Source organism: Suillus plorans (genome assembly GCF_016647745.1).
Source record: "Suillus plorans strain S12 chromosome Unknown HD556scaffold_41, whole genome shotgun sequence".
NCBI classification, from domain to species: Eukaryota; Fungi; Basidiomycota; class Agaricomycetes; order Boletales; family Suillaceae; genus Suillus; species Suillus plorans.
The window spans coordinates 70,488-90,583 of record NW_024537425.1 but is presented as its reverse complement, the minus strand read 5'-3'; the positions used below and the strand labels follow the sequence as shown (position 1 = coordinate 90,583).

The 20,096-nt window shown below is 47.2% G+C and overlaps 8 protein-coding genes across 8 annotated transcripts; 5 read left to right on the top strand and 3 right to left on the bottom strand.

Annotated features, from left to right (window-relative positions):
• Nucleotides 1-21: 21 nt before the first annotated feature.
• On the top strand, nucleotides 22-1,752 carry HD556DRAFT_1240410 (actin family; the record flags this gene model as incomplete). Its single annotated transcript, XM_041298108.1, has 5 exons — nucleotides 22-123; nucleotides 176-453; nucleotides 505-1,373; nucleotides 1,421-1,596; nucleotides 1,651-1,752. The coding sequence occupies 5 exons, from the start codon at nucleotides 22-24 to the stop codon at nucleotides 1,750-1,752; spliced, it is 1,527 nt and encodes a 508-aa protein (XP_041158441.1).
• An 11-nt stretch (nucleotides 1,753-1,763) lies between these two features.
• HD556DRAFT_633546 (60S ribosomal protein L30) lies at nucleotides 1,764-2,732 on the top strand. Its single transcript, XM_041311145.1, has 3 exons — nucleotides 1,764-2,078; nucleotides 2,189-2,336; nucleotides 2,395-2,732. The coding sequence occupies exons 1-3, from the start codon at nucleotides 1,946-1,948 to the stop codon at nucleotides 2,459-2,461; spliced, it is 348 nt and encodes a 115-aa protein (XP_041158440.1). The 5' UTR covers nucleotides 1,764-1,945; the 3' UTR covers nucleotides 2,462-2,732.
• Nucleotides 2,733-3,002: 270 nt separating this feature from the next.
• HD556DRAFT_1240428 (uncharacterized protein) lies at nucleotides 3,003-3,732 on the bottom strand (the record flags this gene model as incomplete). Its single annotated transcript, XM_041298109.1, has 2 exons — nucleotides 3,003-3,553; nucleotides 3,609-3,732. Coding segments are annotated over 2 exons (675 nt in total), but the record flags the coding sequence as incomplete, so codon positions are not given.
• A 969-nt stretch (nucleotides 3,733-4,701) lies between these two features.
• On the bottom strand, nucleotides 4,702-7,059 carry HD556DRAFT_1383947 (uncharacterized protein). Its single transcript, XM_041303324.1, has 5 exons — nucleotides 6,676-7,059; nucleotides 6,174-6,617; nucleotides 6,012-6,118; nucleotides 5,795-5,962; nucleotides 4,702-5,740 (listed from the first exon to the last, which is right to left on the bottom strand). Exons 1-5 carry the CDS (start codon nucleotides 6,962-6,964, stop codon nucleotides 4,808-4,810), a joined length of 1,941 nt encoding a protein of 646 aa, XP_041158438.1. The 5' UTR covers nucleotides 6,965-7,059; the 3' UTR covers nucleotides 4,702-4,807.
• Nucleotides 7,060-7,105: 46 nt separating this feature from the next.
• HD556DRAFT_1383945 (eukaryotic phosphomannomutase) lies at nucleotides 7,106-8,626 on the top strand. The gene is made up of 8 exons (XM_041303323.1): nucleotides 7,106-7,228; nucleotides 7,281-7,401; nucleotides 7,452-7,617; nucleotides 7,672-7,734; nucleotides 7,791-7,827; nucleotides 7,878-8,069; nucleotides 8,127-8,241; nucleotides 8,296-8,626. Exons 1-7 carry the CDS (start codon nucleotides 7,145-7,147, stop codon nucleotides 8,229-8,231), a joined length of 768 nt encoding a protein of 255 aa, XP_041158437.1. The 5' UTR covers nucleotides 7,106-7,144; the 3' UTR covers nucleotides 8,232-8,241; nucleotides 8,296-8,626.
• An 864-nt stretch (nucleotides 8,627-9,490) lies between these two features.
• HD556DRAFT_1383937 (DNA polymerase family B-domain-containing protein) lies at nucleotides 9,491-14,474 on the top strand. The gene is made up of 24 exons (XM_041303322.1): nucleotides 9,491-9,687; nucleotides 9,740-9,876; nucleotides 9,929-10,000; nucleotides 10,054-10,133; nucleotides 10,184-10,294; nucleotides 10,346-10,481; nucleotides 10,549-10,661; nucleotides 10,708-10,805; nucleotides 10,862-11,022; nucleotides 11,071-11,313; nucleotides 11,364-11,629; nucleotides 11,677-12,070; nucleotides 12,129-12,280; nucleotides 12,337-12,453; nucleotides 12,505-12,628; nucleotides 12,681-12,844; nucleotides 12,899-12,993; nucleotides 13,041-13,126; nucleotides 13,174-13,233; nucleotides 13,284-13,340; nucleotides 13,388-13,537; nucleotides 13,589-13,717; nucleotides 13,772-13,908; nucleotides 13,959-14,474. The coding sequence occupies exons 1-24, from the start codon at nucleotides 9,635-9,637 to the stop codon at nucleotides 14,070-14,072; spliced, it is 3,249 nt and encodes a 1,082-aa protein (XP_041158436.1). The 5' UTR covers nucleotides 9,491-9,634; the 3' UTR covers nucleotides 14,073-14,474.
• Nucleotides 14,475-14,674: 200 nt separating this feature from the next.
• Nucleotides 14,675-16,353, bottom strand: HD556DRAFT_1383932 (uncharacterized protein). The gene is made up of 7 exons (XM_041303321.1): nucleotides 16,043-16,353; nucleotides 15,806-15,992; nucleotides 15,582-15,756; nucleotides 15,411-15,529; nucleotides 15,194-15,357; nucleotides 14,949-15,137; nucleotides 14,675-14,899 (listed from the first exon to the last, which is right to left on the bottom strand). Exons 1-6 carry the CDS (start codon nucleotides 16,169-16,171, stop codon nucleotides 15,003-15,005), a joined length of 909 nt encoding a protein of 302 aa, XP_041158435.1. The 5' UTR covers nucleotides 16,172-16,353; the 3' UTR covers nucleotides 14,675-14,899; nucleotides 14,949-15,002.
• A 459-nt stretch (nucleotides 16,354-16,812) lies between these two features.
• Nucleotides 16,813-19,986, top strand: HD556DRAFT_1383919 (condensin complex subunit 2/barren). Its single transcript, XM_041303320.1, has 8 exons — nucleotides 16,813-17,366; nucleotides 17,421-17,985; nucleotides 18,036-18,563; nucleotides 18,616-18,902; nucleotides 18,955-19,078; nucleotides 19,133-19,422; nucleotides 19,471-19,728; nucleotides 19,780-19,986. Exons 1-8 carry the CDS (start codon nucleotides 16,932-16,934, stop codon nucleotides 19,813-19,815), a joined length of 2,523 nt encoding a protein of 840 aa, XP_041158434.1. The 5' UTR covers nucleotides 16,813-16,931; the 3' UTR covers nucleotides 19,816-19,986.
• The last annotated feature ends 110 nt before the right edge of the window (nucleotides 19,987-20,096 follow it).

The window sequence follows — 20,096 nt, the reverse complement described above, 5'->3', positions numbered from 1 at the left end:
ACGTATTTCTAGCGTTCCACGATGGTCAGTTTCCGAGACTCGTCCGTCGTTATCATCGAGTCCGGCAGAACACTCATCAGAGCAGGCGTTGGCTTGCAAGATCTGCTCAAGGCGCCATCTATTGTTCGTATCATTCATTTTCGTATCTGAGATTCCATATTGATACATGCTACAGGAAATACAAGCTCGCGTCGGTCTGCGACGCAATCCAGGTGATAGTGCAAATGGCTCATTCTCTCTGAAGCCAGGCGAGAGTAGCGATAATCTGCGTCCCTCTGCATCCAGCAGTCGTGCATCGACTTTGCCTTCTCAGCCTAATCCCTCGGCGAAGGTTCACGACTATCTCGTCGGCTCACAACTAGACGAAGCTCTCGAAGCTGGTCATGATATTATCGTCTCATGGCCATTTGCAGATGGTGATGTTCGTGATTGGACTCAAGCGGAGGCACTCTGGTATGTTTGTAATTCTATTCTTGTGTCCTCACCTCACATAGTGTGACCAAGGAAATATGTTCTGTTCCATACACTTCAACTCAAGCGAACTCAGAACGAGTGTCCTGTTATGCTGTCCATGCCAGCAGGCCTCTTCAGAGATTCGTCAGAACGCATATGCCAAATCTTTTTCGAGCGCTTCAATGTCGCAGGCTTCGGTCTTCTTGACCGCCCCATGGCCCAGCTCTATGCCGCTGGACAGCTCAGCGGAGTCGTGGTCGATATCGGTCACGAAATAACCGACATCACCCCAATTTACGATGGATTCATTATGCAAAACGCTCGTTCGTCTACACCTGTAGGCATCAGAGATTGTCAAGTTTACCTCGCCAACCTCCTGCGCTTCAATCAGTCAGTCATGGCGGCGGCATCACCTCCGGACAAACCGAGTGACCCGGAGGTTACTCAGAGATTCTTAGACGATCTGGTTAAGCATGTTTGGGTGGAAGGCCTTGTCCGCGTTCCATCAGACGGGCAAACGGTAGATATACCAGAAGATGAAATCACAGATATAGCGGCAGTCCTCGTTGCTGGCAAGGAAAAGGCCGTCATTGAGACGGGGATGAAAAAAAAGCTGACTGCCAAGGCTTCTGCTGCAGAGCAAGCTCGGGCGAGGGAGATTGAAGCACTTGATCTTGTCACTGTGGAGTTCCGCGGACACTCTATCACTCTGGGCAAAGAGCGGCATCGGTTTTGCGAGCCGCTTTTTGATCCTATGCTGCTGAACGAGCTGCCTGTCGAGCGTGTGGATCCTTATGAAGGGAGAATATTGCCCTTGCAGGAGGCTGTTGCATTTTCGGTTCGCCAAACGGATGTCGCCCAAAGGCAATACATTTGGCAAGGTTTGTTTATTAATGGCGATCTTACAAATCATGTCAAAGGTGCGTGATCATGTACCACCAGTAAAGTCGGAATTAATCGTGCAAAGGCATCGGAGCTGCACTGCAGTCGCGGTTAGCGCCTTTCATCCTTAGCACTCCAGATCAGGCAACTGACGTGCAGCCGCGCTCGATTCGAGTACTGACTGTGCCTGAATACTTTGCTGAATACCGAGAAAAAGGAGATGGCTTTGCGGCTTTCCTTGGTACTAGCATTGTTGCGAAGGTATGTGTATTGTTCGATCGCATTCAAGGTCTTTCGGTTGATGAGCCCCCTTAGATCGCGTTCAATGAGTCGCATGGGAAGAACTTTGTGTCAAAGACTGATTATAATGAGAAGGGGCCACACGCTATTCTAGAAATGTCTCTAGCTTCGTTGTAACGACTTTTGCTATGTTCACTGCAGTTCTGTAAAAATTGACCCCTCGATTGGGGGTGGTTCTGTCGGAGTTGAACCCGTTTTGGCCAAAACTGTACAGTTCATCCATCATTCTGAAAGTTAGATTTTGTCATATCCACAAGCCGCTCGTCGTCATCAAGCTCCTCAAGACTCCCCGACATACCTAAATCTACCAATGGCCCCTTCCAAGAAGTCTAAGGCAACCAAGTCGTCCGAGTCCATCTCGTCTCGTCTTGCGCTCGTCGTTAAGTCGGGGAAATACACCCTTGGTTACAAGTCTGCCCTCAAGCAGATGCGCAGCGGCAAAGGTGAGCACTCTTTCGCACTCACGGGGACTGGAGCGTGAGGCTGAGAAGGTCCCTTGTACTGACAATAAATTTGCTTTGTGTTTGTTTTACTCGCATCCGCGATGATTTAGCCAAGCTCGTTCTGATTGCTGGCAACTGCCCACCACTACGCAAATCTGAGCTCGAGTACTATGCCATGTTGTCAAAGACGACCGTGCACCACTTCTCTGGCACGAATGTCGCACTTGGCACTGCCGCTGGAAAGCTTTTCCGTGTCGGGTGCGTCGTCCCATATATCTCGATTCCTAACTCACGCAAGCTAAACGGATTCTCTCAGCGTCATGACTGTTACCGATCCTGGAGACTCTGATCTCCTCACCTTCGCAGAGGGAAACACTGCATAGACCCAAAATTGCAATGAGACGTCGGAAGTATAGGCTTATGCTATTATAGCCATACTTTGTGCATCAGTATGCTAGTAATTATGTTTACTACTTGTCGTTATGATTCATGCATGTAAGGATGCCGCACAATGTTCACTGCACATAGCCTATCTTGTCTTTAAACGTCGAGGGAACAAGTACGACAAACTCCAACTCTCGATGTCCTCTATCCATGAGCGCACAAGAATTGTACAGCCAAGCCGCAAGCTCCAGGGTCTCCCAAACAGAAGATCAATTCCATGAGTAGGCACAGTTAACGGCAGAAATAAACCTCGAGAGCCGGAAAACAAAACGGAGAGAAAGAAAAGTCATCATATTGAACTATACACCACAGAAAAGCAGTGCAATACTGTCGAATAGCAGTATATAATGTATCAGTTAGCAGTATGGGACAATGAAGGCAGTACAAGATGACGACAACGAACAGTACATGATGCGACAACGACAGCCAATCAGCGACCACGGCTCTCTGTCTCTCGCCCCTACAGTCGCAAGACTTAAGCTATGTTCCTCCATTGACCACTCCATCTTTTGCAAGCTCCCCGAATTTCCGCTCGAAGATGGAAATACCGATGGTCGTAGGAACGAAATCATTGCGCGGAAGTGGGCTAGGCATGGATTGAGGATACGAGAGCCTTTGGTTCTCGTTCAATGACGGCGGCTGCCTTCGTACGTGGAGCACAAGTGGCTTCGACTGCTGAGGTGGAATCACTTGGCGGACCAGATCATCGAGTGGAATGATGTGGTTCAAATTTGAGTCATCTTCGTCTGGTGCATCCAATCGTCTCCATTTTCGGGAAATTGGTTCCACCGGCGCGAGTGGACCAAATGGTTTGTGAGGTGGCAGTGAGACGAGAGGAACGGTGAATTGCCAATTAGGTAGTTGATGATACGACGGTAATGGTGGGGGATGAGTCACAATTCGTCGTGATGGTGGTGCGGTAGCAACGAGCCTGTCAAAGGCCAGAGTCACTGGGCTATTGACGAGATCTTTATGATCGGTCGTGAAGTGGAGCTCCAGTTGAGATGCTCGCGGAAAAACTCGCTCACAATCTGAAAATAGGACACTGAAAATGAAGTAGATTGCCATTTTTAGAGTGTGACATACCTTGGACTGGACAACTGATTGCAAGACGAGACAAATGGCTGAGGTCCACATGTGCTTTCAGTGCATCCTTTGTGACGTGCACACGACCTGCACATCTAAGATATCGACATTGGTACTGTCCCTCCTACAAGGACAGTAGATAAGCAAAATGAGGTAAGTTATGGATGAAAAAAAACTCACTATGTTGGATATGCGATCACAGTGTCTTAAGGTATGCTGTGTAATAAGGAAGTATGTATTAGTACTGACCAGTAATGGAGGATGATGCAGATGAAATGGGCAGAGTGAGTGAATACTCACTCCAAGAGCACATTAGAAAACCTTCAGCATGGCCACTCAGCACTGTTGACTGGAGAGCAAAGTGTGACAGCTGAAGATTTTCTAATGGACCCCCAGAGAGAAGTACAGCTCAGCACACCACCATCAGAACATCTATGACTAGTCTCTAGTACATCTAAAGTAGATCAAGAGCAAATCTAAATTCACCTTTGTTAAATTATACCAACTGTTGAGAATAACTGTGCACCCTTCCCACTCGCATGGCATGGGTCTGATTACTTGATGAGCGATATTAGTAATTTCATGAGGGGAAAGGAGAAGATCTGAGGGCCCAGCAACCTCAGACATCTAACAGAAGATTGGTGGTTGAAAAGGTTGAATGATGTGTTTTTCATGACAAAAATAAACATAGGTAAACATTCATGACCACCTTGTGGTCAGACGATGACTAATGTTTTCACCATATTGTCTTCGCTGTTGGACTCTACTAGGCTCTGCCAAATATACCACATTCACCTGATTGTCTGCGAAGTGTAACATAGTCACTTGAGATCAACTCCCATTACAATCTAAATGGACTAGGCTGGCATGTCACCATCACTCGCTCGTGGGATGATTCAGATTCATTCTCAGCTGAACATGATTTCGAGTACTAATGGTTGTTCTTGAGTCATAGGGACATCTCTAGGCTTCGTAAATCAAGGGTTGGAAGTCACATTTGTATCCACACTACTTATATGTGAAGTACTGTGCCTCATGGCAGGGTCAAAATGCTTTGTTGACAATCATGTCCTGAAAGTGCAGTCACCAGAGTCTGTTAGTAGGGCAGGGATGTGGCCTAATGCCCATTCTCATTCATTTCATTTTTGTGGGTTTATGCAATTTTGTTCCATCAGGCTGGTAATGAACTACATCTACTATCATGCTCCAGTAAGCATTTTCAACCGTGCTTCAGCCGCTCGGGCCCTTCGTTCCCGTTCCACCTTTGCTCTCAACTCAGCAGTTAAGCCAACGACGCCATCAACTGCGCCGGACGAACCTCCGAGCTTTCGGGGAGCTGTAGGGTCTTGAGAACGAGGCTCCGACTTTGCTTCCACCTGTTCGTCATCAATGTCAGACTGTTTACTTTCTCGTTCTCTCTCTCTGGCCTCCCGTTCCCGCATTTTCTCTTTCAGGCCTTTCTTTCTTTGTTTTTTCTTCTCGTCCCTCGCTTCTTCCCTTTCCTTGTTGAAGGTGCTTGGTACATGTGCCGCCCCGAACCAGTCCCACCAGTCAGGGTGATCTCCCGCGCACTGGCGAAAAATGTCACGGATTGCTCTTGCACGAGCTAAGTCATAGGCAGTACGGCGCGAACCTGTACCCTGTAAAGGAGGCGCGTTCGATATGTCAGATTCGTTGGCAGCTTCCTGATATACGCCTGAAGACGGAACAAGGATAGTCGGATCGGCGTGCAGTTCGTACAACAGCCAGCGTGTAACGTCTTCCTGGCCTGATTGCACAGCGACCTGGAGCAACGATGCATGTCTATCTCCTATCCATTCTGGTATGAGGGCATCGATACCACCGAGGGAAGCGCCTTCGCGCTCCCAGAAGGATTTCAGAGGCTCTGAGCGACCTTTGCTGATCATTTCTAGTAATCGAGACCACTTCTCACGGTAGGCTTCCTCCTCCTTAGTCAATCGTTGTGGTTTTGCCTTTTCAGGCACCGCTGCGGGCACGACGGAAGGTGTGGCTTTGGGCTTGGGCAAGGAGGCAAGGAACGCTTCGTCCTGCGCTCTAAGTGCTTCTTCTGTAAGGTGTGACGTCTTCACTTGAGTGAGCTCCAGGAGACATCGCACAAGCTCAGATTGAGTCTGAAAGTAGAAAATATAAGAATTACGCGAGTGACAACGGTAAAAAAAACGTACTGGTCGGCGCGTCGGAAAAGGGAACGTTCTCAGACGATCGTCTCCTTTGTTGATGACGCAATTTTCATAGTCGAGAAATATGCGCCTGTTAGAGACACTAGCACGTAACCAAATTCTTTCGCAGTCCTGAATGTCATCAGCCCAGTCAAGAAGAAGGTTGCGGATATCCTAGGAGTGTATGTTCAGCTATAGCGAACGAAAAGGAAGGCTCGCTTACATCTCGGAGAGCTTGCTCGCCGTAACGACGAAGCATGGCACCTGCACTAATCGCAGCACCCTTGGAATTGTCATTTACCGATTGCGAACCACCCTGTTTACGGCGAGCTAGACGCGATTTTTTTTTCAGTACAATGAATAAGACGATCATAAATACACTTACTAGTGTAACGGTGAAATGTCTTATGTTTCAGAATTGACGTCTCCGGCTTGGGTTTTGGCGGTTTCTTCTTCGTTTTTGCAGAGAAAGTAGAATCCTGGTCTTCTGCAGGTCTACTGACTTCTACTATTGCGCCCGCAAAGTGACCTCCGGCAACCATAAACATAGCCCACTTTCGTCCACCTTCCACACGTTCTTGAATGCTCTTCAGCTCCGCCAAGTACGACGGAGCAGGGGTATCTATTGGAAATAGCATTCTGTACACCCCGATTTGAGTGGATGGAGGCGAATGAAACCAGGTAAGCGCTGTAAGTGGTGTTTGTCGCTCCTCGCTGAGCGAAGGTGATCTCGACGTTCGCTTGATTTTGTTCACCAGGACCTTGACTGCATCGGAGTCATCAGAACTCTCATCAGATGATGCAGACCCTGAAAGGGAATCTTCAAGGCCTAGCTTATACGAGGTATATTTCGTAAAAGCGAATGACGAGTAGTTTGAAGTGCGTACCGTCAACAAGCTGCGCAAAGGCTAGCTCCGTCACAGGGCTGCCACCCCTCAGGCGAATCTTTACATTGTATCGATGCCAGTCGGATCGAAAATGGGATCGTTGCTCAGTTACATCTGCAAATGTCGCTCCGAGACAAATGTTACACGCTCTCGCGTTGTCTGATACTAGAGGAGCTGTGTGTATGAGAGTCGAGACTTCCGGGGGTGGTGGTTGACTGATTAGATTCCGAGGTATAAGGGTCTCCAGCAATTCGGGAGGAAGCGAAAAGACATGGTATCTCTGGGCCATTTGCGCAGGGTTTGTTATGAGTCTGCGAATAAAACCTGAGCGAAAAATGGTAGCATAGGGCAAACCACGGACCCGTTAAGATGACTGGATGAGAGTCACCGCTAATGTCATACTTCGGAGATGGCCGAATTTAGTAGTTGGACTGATTGGCCACTAAAATAGGTTTACAACCGTACCATCATGGTGTCTGCAGATTTCGCTGAACGGCCAGTCAAGAAGCTCGTGCTATTCGATGTCGATGAGACGTTAACGCCCGCACGCCAGGTAATCCAGCTTCCAGATGACTATCATGCTTGATGTCAAGATCTCCCGACAGAGGGCATCTCCAGAAATGATCCAGCTCTTACGCGACCTCAGAAAGCATGTTGCTATAGGCTTTGTTGGTGGGTCTGATTTCGTCAAGATATCCGACCAGCTTAATGTTGGTGATTTCAATGGTACGAAGCTTTTCCTCATTGACTGCTAACATACTCATACGCATCTGCAGTTCTGGAGTTCGACTTTGGCTTCGCTGAGAATGGCCTTATCGCGTATCGACTCGGAAAGCTGCTGGAGTCTCAGTCCTTCATCAAAATGGTAGGCGAAAAGGACTATCAGGAGCTGGTCAACTTCATCTTGCATTACATTGCTGACGTGAACATCCCAATCAAACGGTGAATTTCTCTGATCCTTGGCGGTCGATCGACCCATTCACTTGCAATTTATAGTGGAACATTCGTCGAGTTCCGCAATGGCATGATCAATGTCAGCCCTATCGGCCGCAATGCAACGTGGGTTCATTACGTGCTATTCCCTAGACTTGTGTTAACACCCCTTGGCTCCGCAGTATCAAGGAACGCAAAGATTTTCAGGCTTACGACAAGGTAGTAACATGAGACAATCATTCATTATGTTACTCATCGATTCTCGGCAGGAACACCACATTAGGGCGGACTTTGTAGAAATTCTCCGGGAGAAATTCAAACGACTGAATTTAACGTTCTCTATCGGTGGCGAGATATCATTTGATGTCTTTCCACATGGATGGGACAAGACTTACTGCCTTAGACATGTCGAGAAAGATGACTTCGAAGAAATCCACTTTTTCGGGGACAAGACAAGCAAGGTAAGAGTCGAGTTTGTTACTAGGTCAAATTTCGTCCCCTTGACAATTTCTGTAAAGGGGGGTAACGACTACGAGATTTTCAGTGATCCTCGTACTGTCGGGCACACCGTTAAAAATCCCGCAGATACGATGAGAATCTGCACAGAACTTTTCCTGTCATGAAGTGCTCAACGTAAGTTCGAAAGTCATATGAAGTTGTAAATTCAAAACCCATGGACTCGCGTAGAATTTCGGATAACAGTTACGACTATACCAATGACTCTTCGTAACTATACATGGACTAGCTTGCTATCACTCCTGGGGTTCTGCAACATTTTCAATAAACCTTTTGTAACTCCTCAACCACATCATATTTTCTTCTACGGATTTGCACCGTCATAGATTCATAGCTGCTCTATATGAATAAGATTTTTGCTGATTTTTGCTGATTTTGTGGTGGAATGTCGGATGAAGGCCCTGCAAAATATTGTCACGTCCTGTCACACATCGGCACAGTAGCGGCACTGTGAACTTTCACCCTCCGAAGACTGAGCTCTTGCACATCGAATCAATGTTGTACGAAGCTTTGAAAATGACTATTATTGAGGATCGTGTGTTCATATACTAATTATTGTGATTATAATAGTACTGTCGATGGAGTCCTGAGTTATACAGCTGACTGCCTGCATTACCAGATTCCCATGTCATACATCTGTGTTCCACCACCAACTCGAAAATCCTTAGACATGCCAGCAACTCGCGAGAGGTTTACCAACCGGTATGAAGTGAGGGCAGAGAAAAGGTGGAGACAATGATGCATTGGATAATATGGAAGTGCATAGCTGGGTGGGGGCCGATCCATGCCTGACATTGAGGAATGTTGATGAGTGACGCGGATGCCTGGCGGCTGCGGTGGCTGGTGAATCACATTGAAAGGATGCGAGAATGAGATGTGGACGCTGTACAATCAAGCCGAGTGTGCCGTAGAGGAGATTGAATTTCTTACATCACTCTCCTATCTGCTGTCACGCTTTCATACACGTCGTCAATCCTATAGCATCTTAAAACAAGAGAATGAACTCTATCGAAATTGTGTTCTGACACCCTGACAAGGTATTCGATATGTTCCAGGTGTAACTTTTTGAATATCTCTCTAGGATCTATGGGATTTGGATCATTTATGATTATACTATGAGGTTGCAAATAATCACTATTCCGTCTCTCACAGCTGCAACATTCAAGAATTTTTTATTCCACTTGGACAGTACATTATCTCTAGATAGCCTACATGCGCCTGATTTTTTTCGAGGTGATTTAAGCAGCATGTTGAGTTGTGTTGAGGCGTTTTGAACATTTTGCATATTACATGCCAGTTGCAGATTCCCAGGAATGATAGTGAATTGTGTACATAAGCCAAACATAAGCGAACAAATACGACCATACGTGTTTTAATTCAAAACGCGTCCTCTCAAGTCTTGTCCATTAGTACTTTTAGTACTTGGTGACCAGGTCTACATCGTCTACTCCCGGCGCGCTTGTGACACGTCGTTGTTTGTACTATTCCTCTCATCTACTGAGACGTAACGATGGTTGGCCCGACAAATTCCACACGACAAAATCAGCTAACGGCGCGCACGCGGTAAGGATCAGAGCGCGTCACAAACGTCTTTACTCAGATACATGTTTGACAGCACCAAGCCGGATGTAAGCTCGGAACCCGCCGCGAAAAGGCGCAAACTTGGCCCAACCAACTCCCAGAAAACGCAAGATTCGTCCTTCGCAGATGTATTAGAACAGCTGAGTCAGGACAGAGCACATGACGGTGTCGGTACGTAGCGTGGAGAACTCACCATTACTTTGATTATTGATAGTTAGAAAAGCTGCTGAGGGTGGGGCTGATAGCTGGGCCCGCCCGAATCTTCCCTCCATTAATGAGAAGCGAAATAGCATCAGTGTGTACACATGTTGCCTGAGGCTCATTAACTTACGATGCTCCCCCTTACAGTATTTCAGCAAATCGATGTCGACGAAACAACGGACTACAGCAATGGGTCCATCGTGTTGAGGTTGTTTGGCGTGACAGAGGTACCTTCTTTATACTCGCGCTTTCACGCAGTTCTCAAATTATCTTGCAGGACGGAAATAGCGTACTCGCATATGTCACTGGTTTCCTTCCTTACTTCTATGTCGCCGTCCCTCGCGGCTTTGATGAGTCAGATATTGACGCATTTGCAGATCAGTTAAACGTATGCGTCATGGTTACGTACAAGGTGTATCGTGGCTGAACTTGCCTACAGAAACAGGCTCAAGGCAACTTCGTGAGGCATATAGAGATTGTCAAGCGGCGTAGCCTTTGGGGTTATCGTGGAGATGACTGGGTTCTTTTCATGAAACTCACAATATCCGAACCGAGGAATCTCCCGAAAATTCGAGATGAGTTTTTTTTGTTTCGTCCTGCACCAGCGCTTTCTGCATGTACTTATTGTTCTTTGACCAATACGCTTGTTTGAGAGGGGCGAGTGTGGGTTTCGAGACTTTTTCCCCACCGGACAACCTTGTTCAACATTCGAGAGTAACATTGCGTACACCCTGCGTTTCATGATCGATACCAAGGTATGGAAACACATGTCGCAAGAACTCTGAGATGACACTTCTGCAGGTTGTAGGCATGAACTGGATTGAGATTCCTGCCGGTCAATACAAACTTGTGTCCGAAAAAGACAAGAAATCCACATGTCAGATCGAGCTTAAAGTCAGGTAATTTTCACTCTGCTTTGTCGTGTGCATAGATGTCTGATGATGCTTTGCACTAGGTGGGATGCCTTCATCTCGCACCCACCGGAAGAAAACTGGCAAAAGTTTGCACCTCTTCGTATACTGAGCTTCGATATTGAGTGTGCTGGCCGGAAGGGCATATTCCCTGAGGCACAGGTTGATCCAGTCATCCAAATTGCTAACATGGTGACGAGGCAAGGTATGGGATCTGAAGTTTTCTATGTATTCGCTCACCCTGGATTTCAAGGCGAGACCAAGCCGTTCATTCGCAATATTTTCACCTTGAATACATGTTCACACATCGTCGGCTCACAAGTGATGTCGTTTGACGACGAGGCTGAGATGCTGCAGGCCTGGCGAGACTTTATTGAAGAGGTTGACCCAGATCTTGTCATTGGGTACAATATTGCAAACTTCGATTTTCCATATCTCATGGATCGAGCAAAGCATCTCAAGGCAAATAAGTTCCCTTTCCTTGGTCGCATGAAGGGTACGCATCTCTGTTTGCTGTTATAAGATCATATTTATTTTATCTCAAAGGTTCCAAAACTCAAACGAAGGAAACGCATTTCTCTTCGAAGGCATACGGGCAGCGTGATTCCAAAGATACAGAGCTAGAAGGTCGACTACAACTCGACGTCTTGCAATTCATGCAACGTGAACACAAGCTACGTAGTTATACCCTCAACTCTGTTTGCGCACAATTCCTTGGTGAGCAAAAGGAGGATGTGCACCACTCCGTTATCACCGAGTTGCAGAATGGTACTCCGGAGTCCAGACGTCGGCTGGCCGTCTACTGTTTGAAGGTGATCGAGTCTTTTTGTGTCATCTTTATCGTTCTTATAATTACTAGGATGCATATCTCCCCCAGCGACTGATGGACAAGCTTATGTGCTTCGTCAACTACACTGAGATGGCACGTGTCACAGGCGTTCCCTTTAACTACCTCCTTTCTCGTGGCCAGTCTATCAAGGTGCTTTCCCAGCTATTTCGTAAAGCCAACGAAGAGGGATATGTCATTCCTGTTTTGAAGGGCGAGGGCTCGGATGAGCAGTACGAAGGTGCCACTGTCATCGAGCCGAAGAAAGGCTACTACGATACACCGATTGCAACTCTTGATTTCAGCTCATTGTATCCGTCTATCATGATGGCCCATAATTTGTGTTATACGACGCTCCTCGAAAAGAGTACCATTGATCGCTTGCAGCTTGTCAAGGACGTAGACTATATCCAAACCCCCAATAACGGTATGTCAGAGCTGGTGGTATGCAGTTTTTAGATCAACTGGCTAATGCTTCTGAATAGATTTATTCGCTACTACGGCAAAACGAAAGGGTCTACTACCTACTGTCTTAGAAGATTTGATCTCTGCTCGTAAGCGTGCGAAGGCAGATCTCAAGAAGGAGACCGATCCATCCAAGCGTGCAGTCTTGGACGGTCGTCAGCTTGCCTTGAAGGTGCTGTGGATTCAGCTAGTAGTACAGTGGCCCTATCTGATGTCACTGAATTGCAGATCAGTGCTAACTCTGTCTATGGATTCACTGGTGCGACGATTGGAAAATTGCCCTGCCTTCCTATCTCCTCCAGTGTGACAGCATATGGGCGTCAGATGATCGAGAAGACTAAGCAGGCAAGCCGTAGTCTGTCCGCCAATGAACACCTGACTAATGGCCCTTTGTAGGAAGTCGAAGCAGAGTTCTCCATCAATAATGGACACGCTTATAATGCCGAAGTAATTTATGGTGACACTGACTCTGTCATGGTCAAGTTTGGGCCTGCGGAGTTGGAAAAGGTCATGGCTCTTGGTTAGTACCCAACCAATAACCTAACTTGCATGCGACTTACAATGTTCTACAGGAGCAGAGGCGGCGGATTTTGTGACGGCAAAATTTATCAGACCTATCAAGCTCGAGTTCGAGAAAGTTTATTACCCGTATCTTCTCATCAACAAGAAGCGGTACGCTGGACTGTACTGGACAAAGCCAGACAAATGGGACAAGATGGACTCAAAGGGGATCGAAGTTTGTTCTCATCTTTAGTAGGTTACCGTGGATATACTGAATTATGGGATCTAGACGGTCCGGAGAGACAACTGTCGGCTAGTATCGACAGTCATTGAGACTTGCCTACATAAGATGTTGATCGATCGAGACGTCAGAGGAGCTGAGGAGTAAGTATACATTTCTTGTCTTTTGGTTGGTAGCTCAACTATCTCAGGTATACAAAACGCATCATATCCGATCTTCTGCAGAATAAAGTGGATATGTCCCAACTGGTGATTACAAAGGCTCTGGCCAAAGCAGGTGTGTGAGTTTTGAACAAGAAGTGACTGGTGCTCTAATGTCTATAGACTATGCTGCGAAGCAAGCGCATGTGGAGTTAGCAGAGCGCATGCGGCAACGTGACGCAGGTTTGTGACTGATGTAGACGTCCGATATGAGTCCTAATATCCATGGTCAGGTTCTGCACCGGCCTTGGGTGACCGTGTCGCCTACGTTATTGTTAAGGGGATTAAAGGTCGAATTCTTGTCAACTATCATAGCTCTATGCTGACTTGAGAATAGGTGCTGCTGCGTACGAAAAATCCGAGGATCCTCTTTATGTATTGGAGAATAACATTCCCATCGATACTAAATACTACCTCGAAAACCAGCTCTCGAATCCTCTTATGAGAATTTTTGAACCCATCCTGGGTGAGAAGGCAGCATCGCTGTGTAGGTCGCTTCATTGGCTGCATGAATCTCGTCTTTTGATACGTTCCACAGTATCTGGCGCGCACACCAGGACAATTCAGATCGCAACGCCAACAGTCGGAGGTTTGATGAAGTTCGCAGTGAAGACGGTAACATGCCTTGGCTGCAAGACTTCACTGCGGTCGAATAACAGCGTAAAAAGTGAGCCGAAACAAGTAAGCTTCTGATCCTATCTCACTATCGCCTTTGCTGCAGATGGCGCCGTATGCAATAACTGTCGACCAAAGATGGGGGAATTATATCAAAAGCAAATCACCAGCGCATCGCAACTGCAAGTACGGTTCTCGCGACTGTGGACGCAATGCCAACGTTGTCAGGGCTCTTTGCATCAAGTGAGGTTATGTCTGTGATTGCTTTGACTGTCACTGACACTGGTTGATAGGATGTGCTATGTTCTAGCAAGGACTGTCCGATATTCTACATGCGAAAGAAGGCGCAAAAGGATGTAGAAGATGCGAACTCTGTCCTCGAGCGATTTGATGCAGATCTATGGTAGTTCATATCGATGTATCGTTATTTCTCGTTTCGCTTGGTTTCTCTGCACTCTTGTATCATTAACCATCATAGAAATGCTTCCTTCCAATCTGGTATAGCCTGATATCTAAGGCAGTTGTAGGCACTGGGTTAAACGTCTGATCCTCGACCACTGGGAGCTTTAGGCAACTGACACGGTGAAGGTCTTGATTAGAGCAGCTATGCGTGCGCACGAGCATCTTTGTTCCTGACCATCACGGATCACCTTCGCCTACCTTTTTGCAAAACATCTGAAGCAGTGCCTGTGAAATTGGGACGGGGACAACCCAACACCTGTATGCCAGTGCGCTCTCATCTTCGTCAGTGAACGTGTCTGGAGCTCGGAGCAGTGCATGTCGTTTCCACGTCCCATACGATACTTAAGTCACGCAGCTGGCTCGTGCAGGATCTCTCGCAGCCAGTCATATCTCTTATCTTCGGCGCCTAACTGTAGGTTTTAGAAGTTTCATTTTCAGTTATAGCGCAGTGTTCAACTTGCATTGAAGAGTATTCCCCAGCATCGAAGTGTGCTTAGTATATTCGTCAGGCGTAAAATGTGAGAGCACTCAGGAGTTTCAAACGGAGGGGTCCTAGGAAAAGTGTATTAACCGTGAGTGTACAACAAATTATTATTATTATTATGAGCGACGAGCATAAAGCCAGAACCAGTCACGATGGCCTGAAAATTAAAAAATAAACTTTGTTCCGATGCAAGTACCATTATGTGTGTCCATAATGATGGTGTAAGTGAGTTTGAACTATACAGAAAGAACATGAACGGTATGCCCTGTTTTGTAAAACGTCGAGTTTCTAGGAGTTGAATTGCATGTGCGTTACATATGATTTCTGTGATGCTTACCTCAGAGCGATGCGATGGTATGCAAGTGGGAACCCCGGCGAGGACAGACGGAACCTAATCCTTAGTCAAATCGAGGATCTCTATAGAGGGTTTCTGCCGTCGTGAGACCCCGCATTCCAACTTAACGCGCGAGGGCTTCTGGTCCTCAGATATCGAGGCCAACTGGGCACGTAAACGCTGGAGCTCTATCTGCGAGTAAAGAATGAGGCGAGGGCCCTGAAAATGTCGCCGAGGCTAGAGTTTACCTCAAGATGTTGAATTCGGGGCTTCACGTCCTTTGGGGGCAATGGCAAACTTGAAGGCTCATAAGGTCCGTCAATGATTTCGATGTCATCGCCATAATCATTTGCCTCTTCCTTGCTTGAGTTATTCGGTGTCGATGGCGCTATGCCCATTGCCTGCAATATGTCTAAGGTTCAAAATGGGTGAGTGGCGTATATCCGTAAAAATAATATGGCCTACCCAAGCGCGTGTATTTAAACACAAATACAGTCGTAGGACGGTCATCCGGTTTGAACGCGACGCGGGATGTGGAACGACCTGGTTGATAATGCGCTTGTCGGGGAACTTCTTCTGCGAAGCTTAACATATGATAGTTATCAAGAGTGAGACATAGGGTGAAATTCTACGCACATGACACGATGAGCACATGCCTTCTTAGACCGTTCATGTACCTTGCCTTCTCGCACATGGAGGGTATGATTTTTCGATTTAACTACCTGCTTCGTCCTAAACTCCCCCGTTTCTACCCTCAACACAATCTGGCCTATGTCCTTCGAACTTTGATCATCAAGCATGGAGTCATCGTCTGAAGTTTAGTGTTACGAGGAGGTTCTATACTCCTTTTGCATACTGACCAGTAAGCTGAATGTTTGAAAACATAAAATCTCTGGTGACTGATTTATTGCTCAAGTATGTGCGTTCCTTTGTGCCGACCCAGCCTGGGCGCACAGTCTGTCCAGAACAGCGAACACCGTCGACAGAGACAGCTGCTCGGATGACCCAGGACTGCTCGGCTGCGTTCATCCACCTGACTCCAAATTTCTGGTAGAGGCATGTAAGGCTTCCGCCAGTATATATGATGAATAACACACCTTGCCCTCTTCCGATGCGATCCAGCAGGTTATTATGTTCTCTGTTGGTGTGCTGGAAGCAACAACAGTATACTCCGAGAGCTCCTGGTCGTCGATGAATACATGAGCAGACAAGTCTCCAAATATCATGATGTACAGCAGATGTGAAGCAATACTTATTGCAAGACTTATGAGAGATGCGAATTCGGTAAGTAGGCAAGTGACAAGTCAAACGGTTTGACTATATGTATTACCGGCATGGACGATTTCCAAACAATGGCGTCACAAAACACGTGATGAAATTCAACAAAGCCTGACACCGGCCCCTGACATGGACAGCCATGCTCGATTTTGACACAAATGTGGCAATTGCTTCCTGTAAGACCCCCCAATAAGTAGTTTCCTCTTTCTCTCCCACTAAAAACGTTACGCGGTTAAGAACTGCCTCTCCACCACCTGCTACTGAATAGCTTGTGCAGTGCCTTGTTTGAGCCTTGGAAAGTGAGGGACGTTGCATGTCATTCGGTGAAATGGTATCGAATCAAGCGCCGGCGGAGTCACAATAGTACGCAAACATAGTAGCAAGTGTTCGAAGTCACCTGCAAGTCGTGTTCGCAATTCGAAAACGCGCTAAATCAGCTCACTGTCAATGAAATCGTCTCCGCTGTTGGCCAAGCAGCTGCAATAGAATAGGTATACAAAATTCAATCGGACGTTGAAAATAGTGCCAGCATCGCTGTACTGTCAGAAAAATCCGAGACCAGCAAGCAAGGACAACGCGTCACGTGCTTTTGAGAACCTTTTGTTGAACGCTGAACGCGTTACGCGACCAATCCACAGTAATCAAACAGTAACAGCGAGCTCATTTTACGACATTGCCAAGGACGATCGATACAAAACTCAACGGAAAATGAATACCAGGCGTGCCAGGCGTGCCAGGATTGCAGATACAGATGATCATGACTCGGACTCAGGCGGCGATACTGAACCAGATACACCAAGACCGACACTTCGACAGGGCAGCAAGAAACGGATCAGCGACATGTACGGAGGTGAGAGTGAAGCACACTCTGACACTGGACGCCTTCCACTAAGGGCGGTCAACATCAATGACGACGCGGCTGAGAAGCGCAGGCGGAGGAAGAGCAATAAACTAGCCGTCATAGAAAACGCGGAAGCTGGGCCTTCGACAGAGCGTCAAGATCAGGCAGAATCTTCCAAGGCTGCGCAGGCGAAGCTGAAGCAACAGCAGCTCAACTCTGTGGCCCCACCTCCTGTCATCAACGTACCCCTAGATGTCATGAGCTCCAACTTTGAGGAATGGATGAAAATGGCGACAGACAACGTGCGTGTATTAGTGTATAATCTAGATCTTGCTACTTATCATAATGATCGCCAGAAAATCAATGCTGCGAACTCATGGAACTTCGCGCTGATCGATTACTTCCATGATATGTCGCTGCTCCGAAATAATATCGACAACTCCATCAACTTCCAGCGCGCTTCATGTACCCTTGATGGCTGCGTCAAAATTTGGACCAGTCGCGTCGACTCTGTTGGCACAGAAACAGGGAAGCTGCTCAGCAACCTCGCCAACGAAGGCATGGTCGGCGCAGAAGACGATGACGCGCTGTCGGACAATCCTGATAGTCAAGACGCGACACAGGCGAAGAAAAAGAAAAAATCGCATCGACCCGACTCGACGCTCGCTAAAGACGCCTCACAGCTTCACAGCAAGAAGCTAGAACTTGACCTCGGCATTGACCCCCTTTTCCGCAAAACTTGCGAAGATTTTGATGAGGGGGGCGCACAGGGTCTGCTCATGAACCACCTTAGTTTGGGGGTTGGAAGTGATGGTGGCATGCGCGTCGTCTTTGACGCGAGTGATTCCATGGGCCGAGTGGCGGAAGATGAAGAAGATGAGGAGGAGCGGGAAGAATATGTGGACATAAGTTACCTACGAGGTATGTTGCAAAAGTCCTCTTGGATGATAAAATACTCATCCTTGTGTTAGGTCAATTTTTTCCTGACTTAGATGTTCTTGACGACAAGGCGATCTCCCATTCACTGGCCGACTTCTCATTCGCCAAAGACAGTAATCACACATTTGACGACTCTCTTTACCGTGATGATACAGTTAACAATCAAGCTGGCGACGAAGATGATGATGATCCGGGCTTCGGAGACTACGGCGCAAATGATGCACCCATGGATGTTGATGGCGATCGTGATGGCCAAGATTTCTTCCAGGGCGACCAAGCTGTTGATGATGATTATGATGGTGGGGATGCTTTTGGAGGGGGCGACTATGGGGGCGGTGAGAATGGGTCTGTCGGCGCTGAAGGTGATCAACGACATGCGGTACGACCAGGAGGCGCACTTGTCCCTTTCGACCCACGACATGCGCCAAACAAGCCAGATCGTGTGATAGCCATTACAGACGCGGACGGAGAAAACGTGATGATGGGTTACTTTGATAAGAACCTCATGAAAAACTGGGCGGGTCCTGAACACTGGAAGTTGAGGAAAGTCATTCGGAAACGTGAGTCCTTCAGCTCAGTCGGATCTGCTATATCACTGATGTCGCGCTACAGCAGAGGCTGATGCCCCCAAACCCCGGCGAGAAAAAAAGGAAGCATTTAAGATCGACTTCCTGACGCCCGCCGAGAAAGACATCAAGACGATTGCAAACGAAATGTTTGCGAAAGTGACGCGGGGAGCTGGTATCACTTTGCCCAGCTACGGAGGTTCAAAGACTGGGAAAAAAGGTCGGGGCGGCCGCAAAGCGAAGGAGGAGAAGCGTGATGAACATACTCTTCCTGATGACATGCATTTCTCAAGCAGGCAACTCGTTACTCTTTTCCTGAAGCCCAAATTCTCGGTAAGCGCAATCATTTTTGTGACGACTTGAATTGACATCTGTACACTTCCAGTTGAAGATGCGTGGGCAACCTGTCAGGTTTAATGAGAACGGCGACGGAGAGGTCGACGAGCAATTTTGGGCACAGGCTGCGGCGAACCAAGCTGCAGAACGTGCTGCAGCTGAAAATGATGAAAGTAAGAATATTTTGTATTCACGCTTTATATGTTTTAAACTCATTGCTCCGCAAGCCGGTGATGGACTAAATATACCATTCAATACCCAGTTCTTCGACAATGACTACGATGACGGCCCGGGCTTTGATGATGGTTTTGATGGCGACGGTGCAGCGCTGCAGGATGCTGGAGAGCAGGATCTCTTGGCTGCCACGCAAGGTCAGACGCGGCGGGTTCGACCAGAATTTGTCAATTATGCCAAGCGTGCCAAACGGGTAGATGTGAGGAAACTGAAAGAGAATATTTGGAAAGGCTTGGATATCAAGGTTGGGAAGCCGAAGGAGGGTGAAGAAGACGACGATATGGTTTGTCTCTTTTGAATTACCCCTCCTTCTCTGCTCACTTGCTTCCAGGATGTTGATGATACATCTCTTACTAACCCCGAAGAACATAGAGTTTTCAGCTCCGTGATTTCTGGACTACAGAAATCGTATCCGAAGGACAAGATGGAAGAGATCAGCACGAGCTTCTGCTTCATATGTCTACTGCATCTTGCCAATGAGCAGGGACTGAAGCTACAGACTGCTCCCGGTGGCCAGCTAGACCAGGAGGAGAATGAAGTCATGGACTCTGAAGACAGAGACAAAGTGGGAGATATATGGAGTTTAAAAGTGCGCCCACTGCTTCTTTCATTGATCATCGCTGACCCTTTGCGCCCATAGGTGTTTAGGGACCCGGATGCTACCTCGGCTGCTTAGTTGCAGACCAATGTAGTTCTTGGTTTGCGGTCGACTTATCGATATTTTTATTTCCATATGCTACTAGACCATTTCTGTGTTGTTCTTGCTTTCTCTTATTTTTCCTACTAGTAATCTGTTGTATACCGCGAAATGAACGTAAAGTTTTAAAATTCTACCAAGTTACAGTTTTGCATTCAGGTACTAAGGCTACAGTGTGACAGTGTGTATCATAATGTGAGGTGGTATCTAGTTCTAGCTACAATTCGGGATGGGGAAATGATAAAGTGTTAAAAATACAA

Bases quoted from the DNA above. Each gene is read 5' to 3' on its own strand.
- HD556DRAFT_633546 (XM_041311145.1), top strand. From the start codon at position 1,946: ATGGCCCCTTCCAAGAAGTCTAAGGCAACCAAGTCGTCCGAGTCCATC. The intron at 2,079-2,188 runs GTGAGCACTCTT...GCGATGATTTAG, and splicing joins GCAGATGCGCAGCGGCAAAG to CCAAGCTCGTTCTGATTGCT. The intron at 2,337-2,394 runs GTGCGTCGTCCC...GGATTCTCTCAG, and splicing joins GGAAAGCTTTTCCGTGTCGG to CGTCATGACTGTTACCGATC.
- HD556DRAFT_1383947 (XM_041303324.1), bottom strand. From the start codon at position 6,964: ATGGCCCAGAGATACCATGTCTTTTCGCTTCCTCCCGAATTGCTGGAG. The intron at 6,618-6,675 runs GTACGCACTTCA...CGTATAAGCTAG, and splicing joins CTTTGCGCAGCTTGTTGACG to GCCTTGAAGATTCCCTTTCA. The intron at 6,119-6,173 runs GTAAGTGTATTT...AATCGCGTCTAG, and splicing joins GACATTTCACCGTTACACTA to CTCGCCGTAAACAGGGTGGT.
- HD556DRAFT_1383945 (XM_041303323.1), top strand. From the start codon at position 7,145: ATGGTGTCTGCAGATTTCGCTGAACGGCCAGTCAAGAAGCTCGTGCTA. The intron at 7,402-7,451 runs GTACGAAGCTTT...ACGCATCTGCAG, and splicing joins TAATGTTGGTGATTTCAATG to TTCTGGAGTTCGACTTTGGC. The intron at 7,828-7,877 runs GTAGTAACATGA...GATTCTCGGCAG, and splicing joins ATTTTCAGGCTTACGACAAG to GAACACCACATTAGGGCGGA.
- HD556DRAFT_1383919 (XM_041303320.1), top strand. From the start codon at position 16,932: ATGAATACCAGGCGTGCCAGGCGTGCCAGGATTGCAGATACAGATGAT. The intron at 17,367-17,420 runs GTGCGTGTATTA...AATGATCGCCAG, and splicing joins TGAAAATGGCGACAGACAAC to AAAATCAATGCTGCGAACTC. The intron at 19,729-19,779 runs GTGCGCCCACTG...TTGCGCCCATAG, and splicing joins GAGATATATGGAGTTTAAAA to GTGTTTAGGGACCCGGATGC.
- HD556DRAFT_1383937 (XM_041303322.1), top strand. From the start codon at position 9,635: ATGGTTGGCCCGACAAATTCCACACGACAAAATCAGCTAACGGCGCGC. The intron at 9,688-9,739 runs GTAAGGATCAGA...CATGTTTGACAG, and splicing joins CAGCTAACGGCGCGCACGCG to CACCAAGCCGGATGTAAGCT. The intron at 10,662-10,707 runs GTATGGAAACAC...ACACTTCTGCAG, and splicing joins GTTTCATGATCGATACCAAG to GTTGTAGGCATGAACTGGAT.
- HD556DRAFT_1383932 (XM_041303321.1), bottom strand. From the start codon at position 16,171: ATGATATTTGGAGACTTGTCTGCTCATGTATTCATCGACGACCAGGAG. The intron at 15,530-15,581 runs GTGCGTAGAATT...TCATATGTTAAG, and splicing joins GCATGTGCTCATCGTGTCAT to CTTCGCAGAAGAAGTTCCCC. The intron at 15,138-15,193 runs GTAAACTCTAGC...CTTTACTCGCAG, and splicing joins CCCGAATTCAACATCTTGAG to ATAGAGCTCCAGCGTTTACG.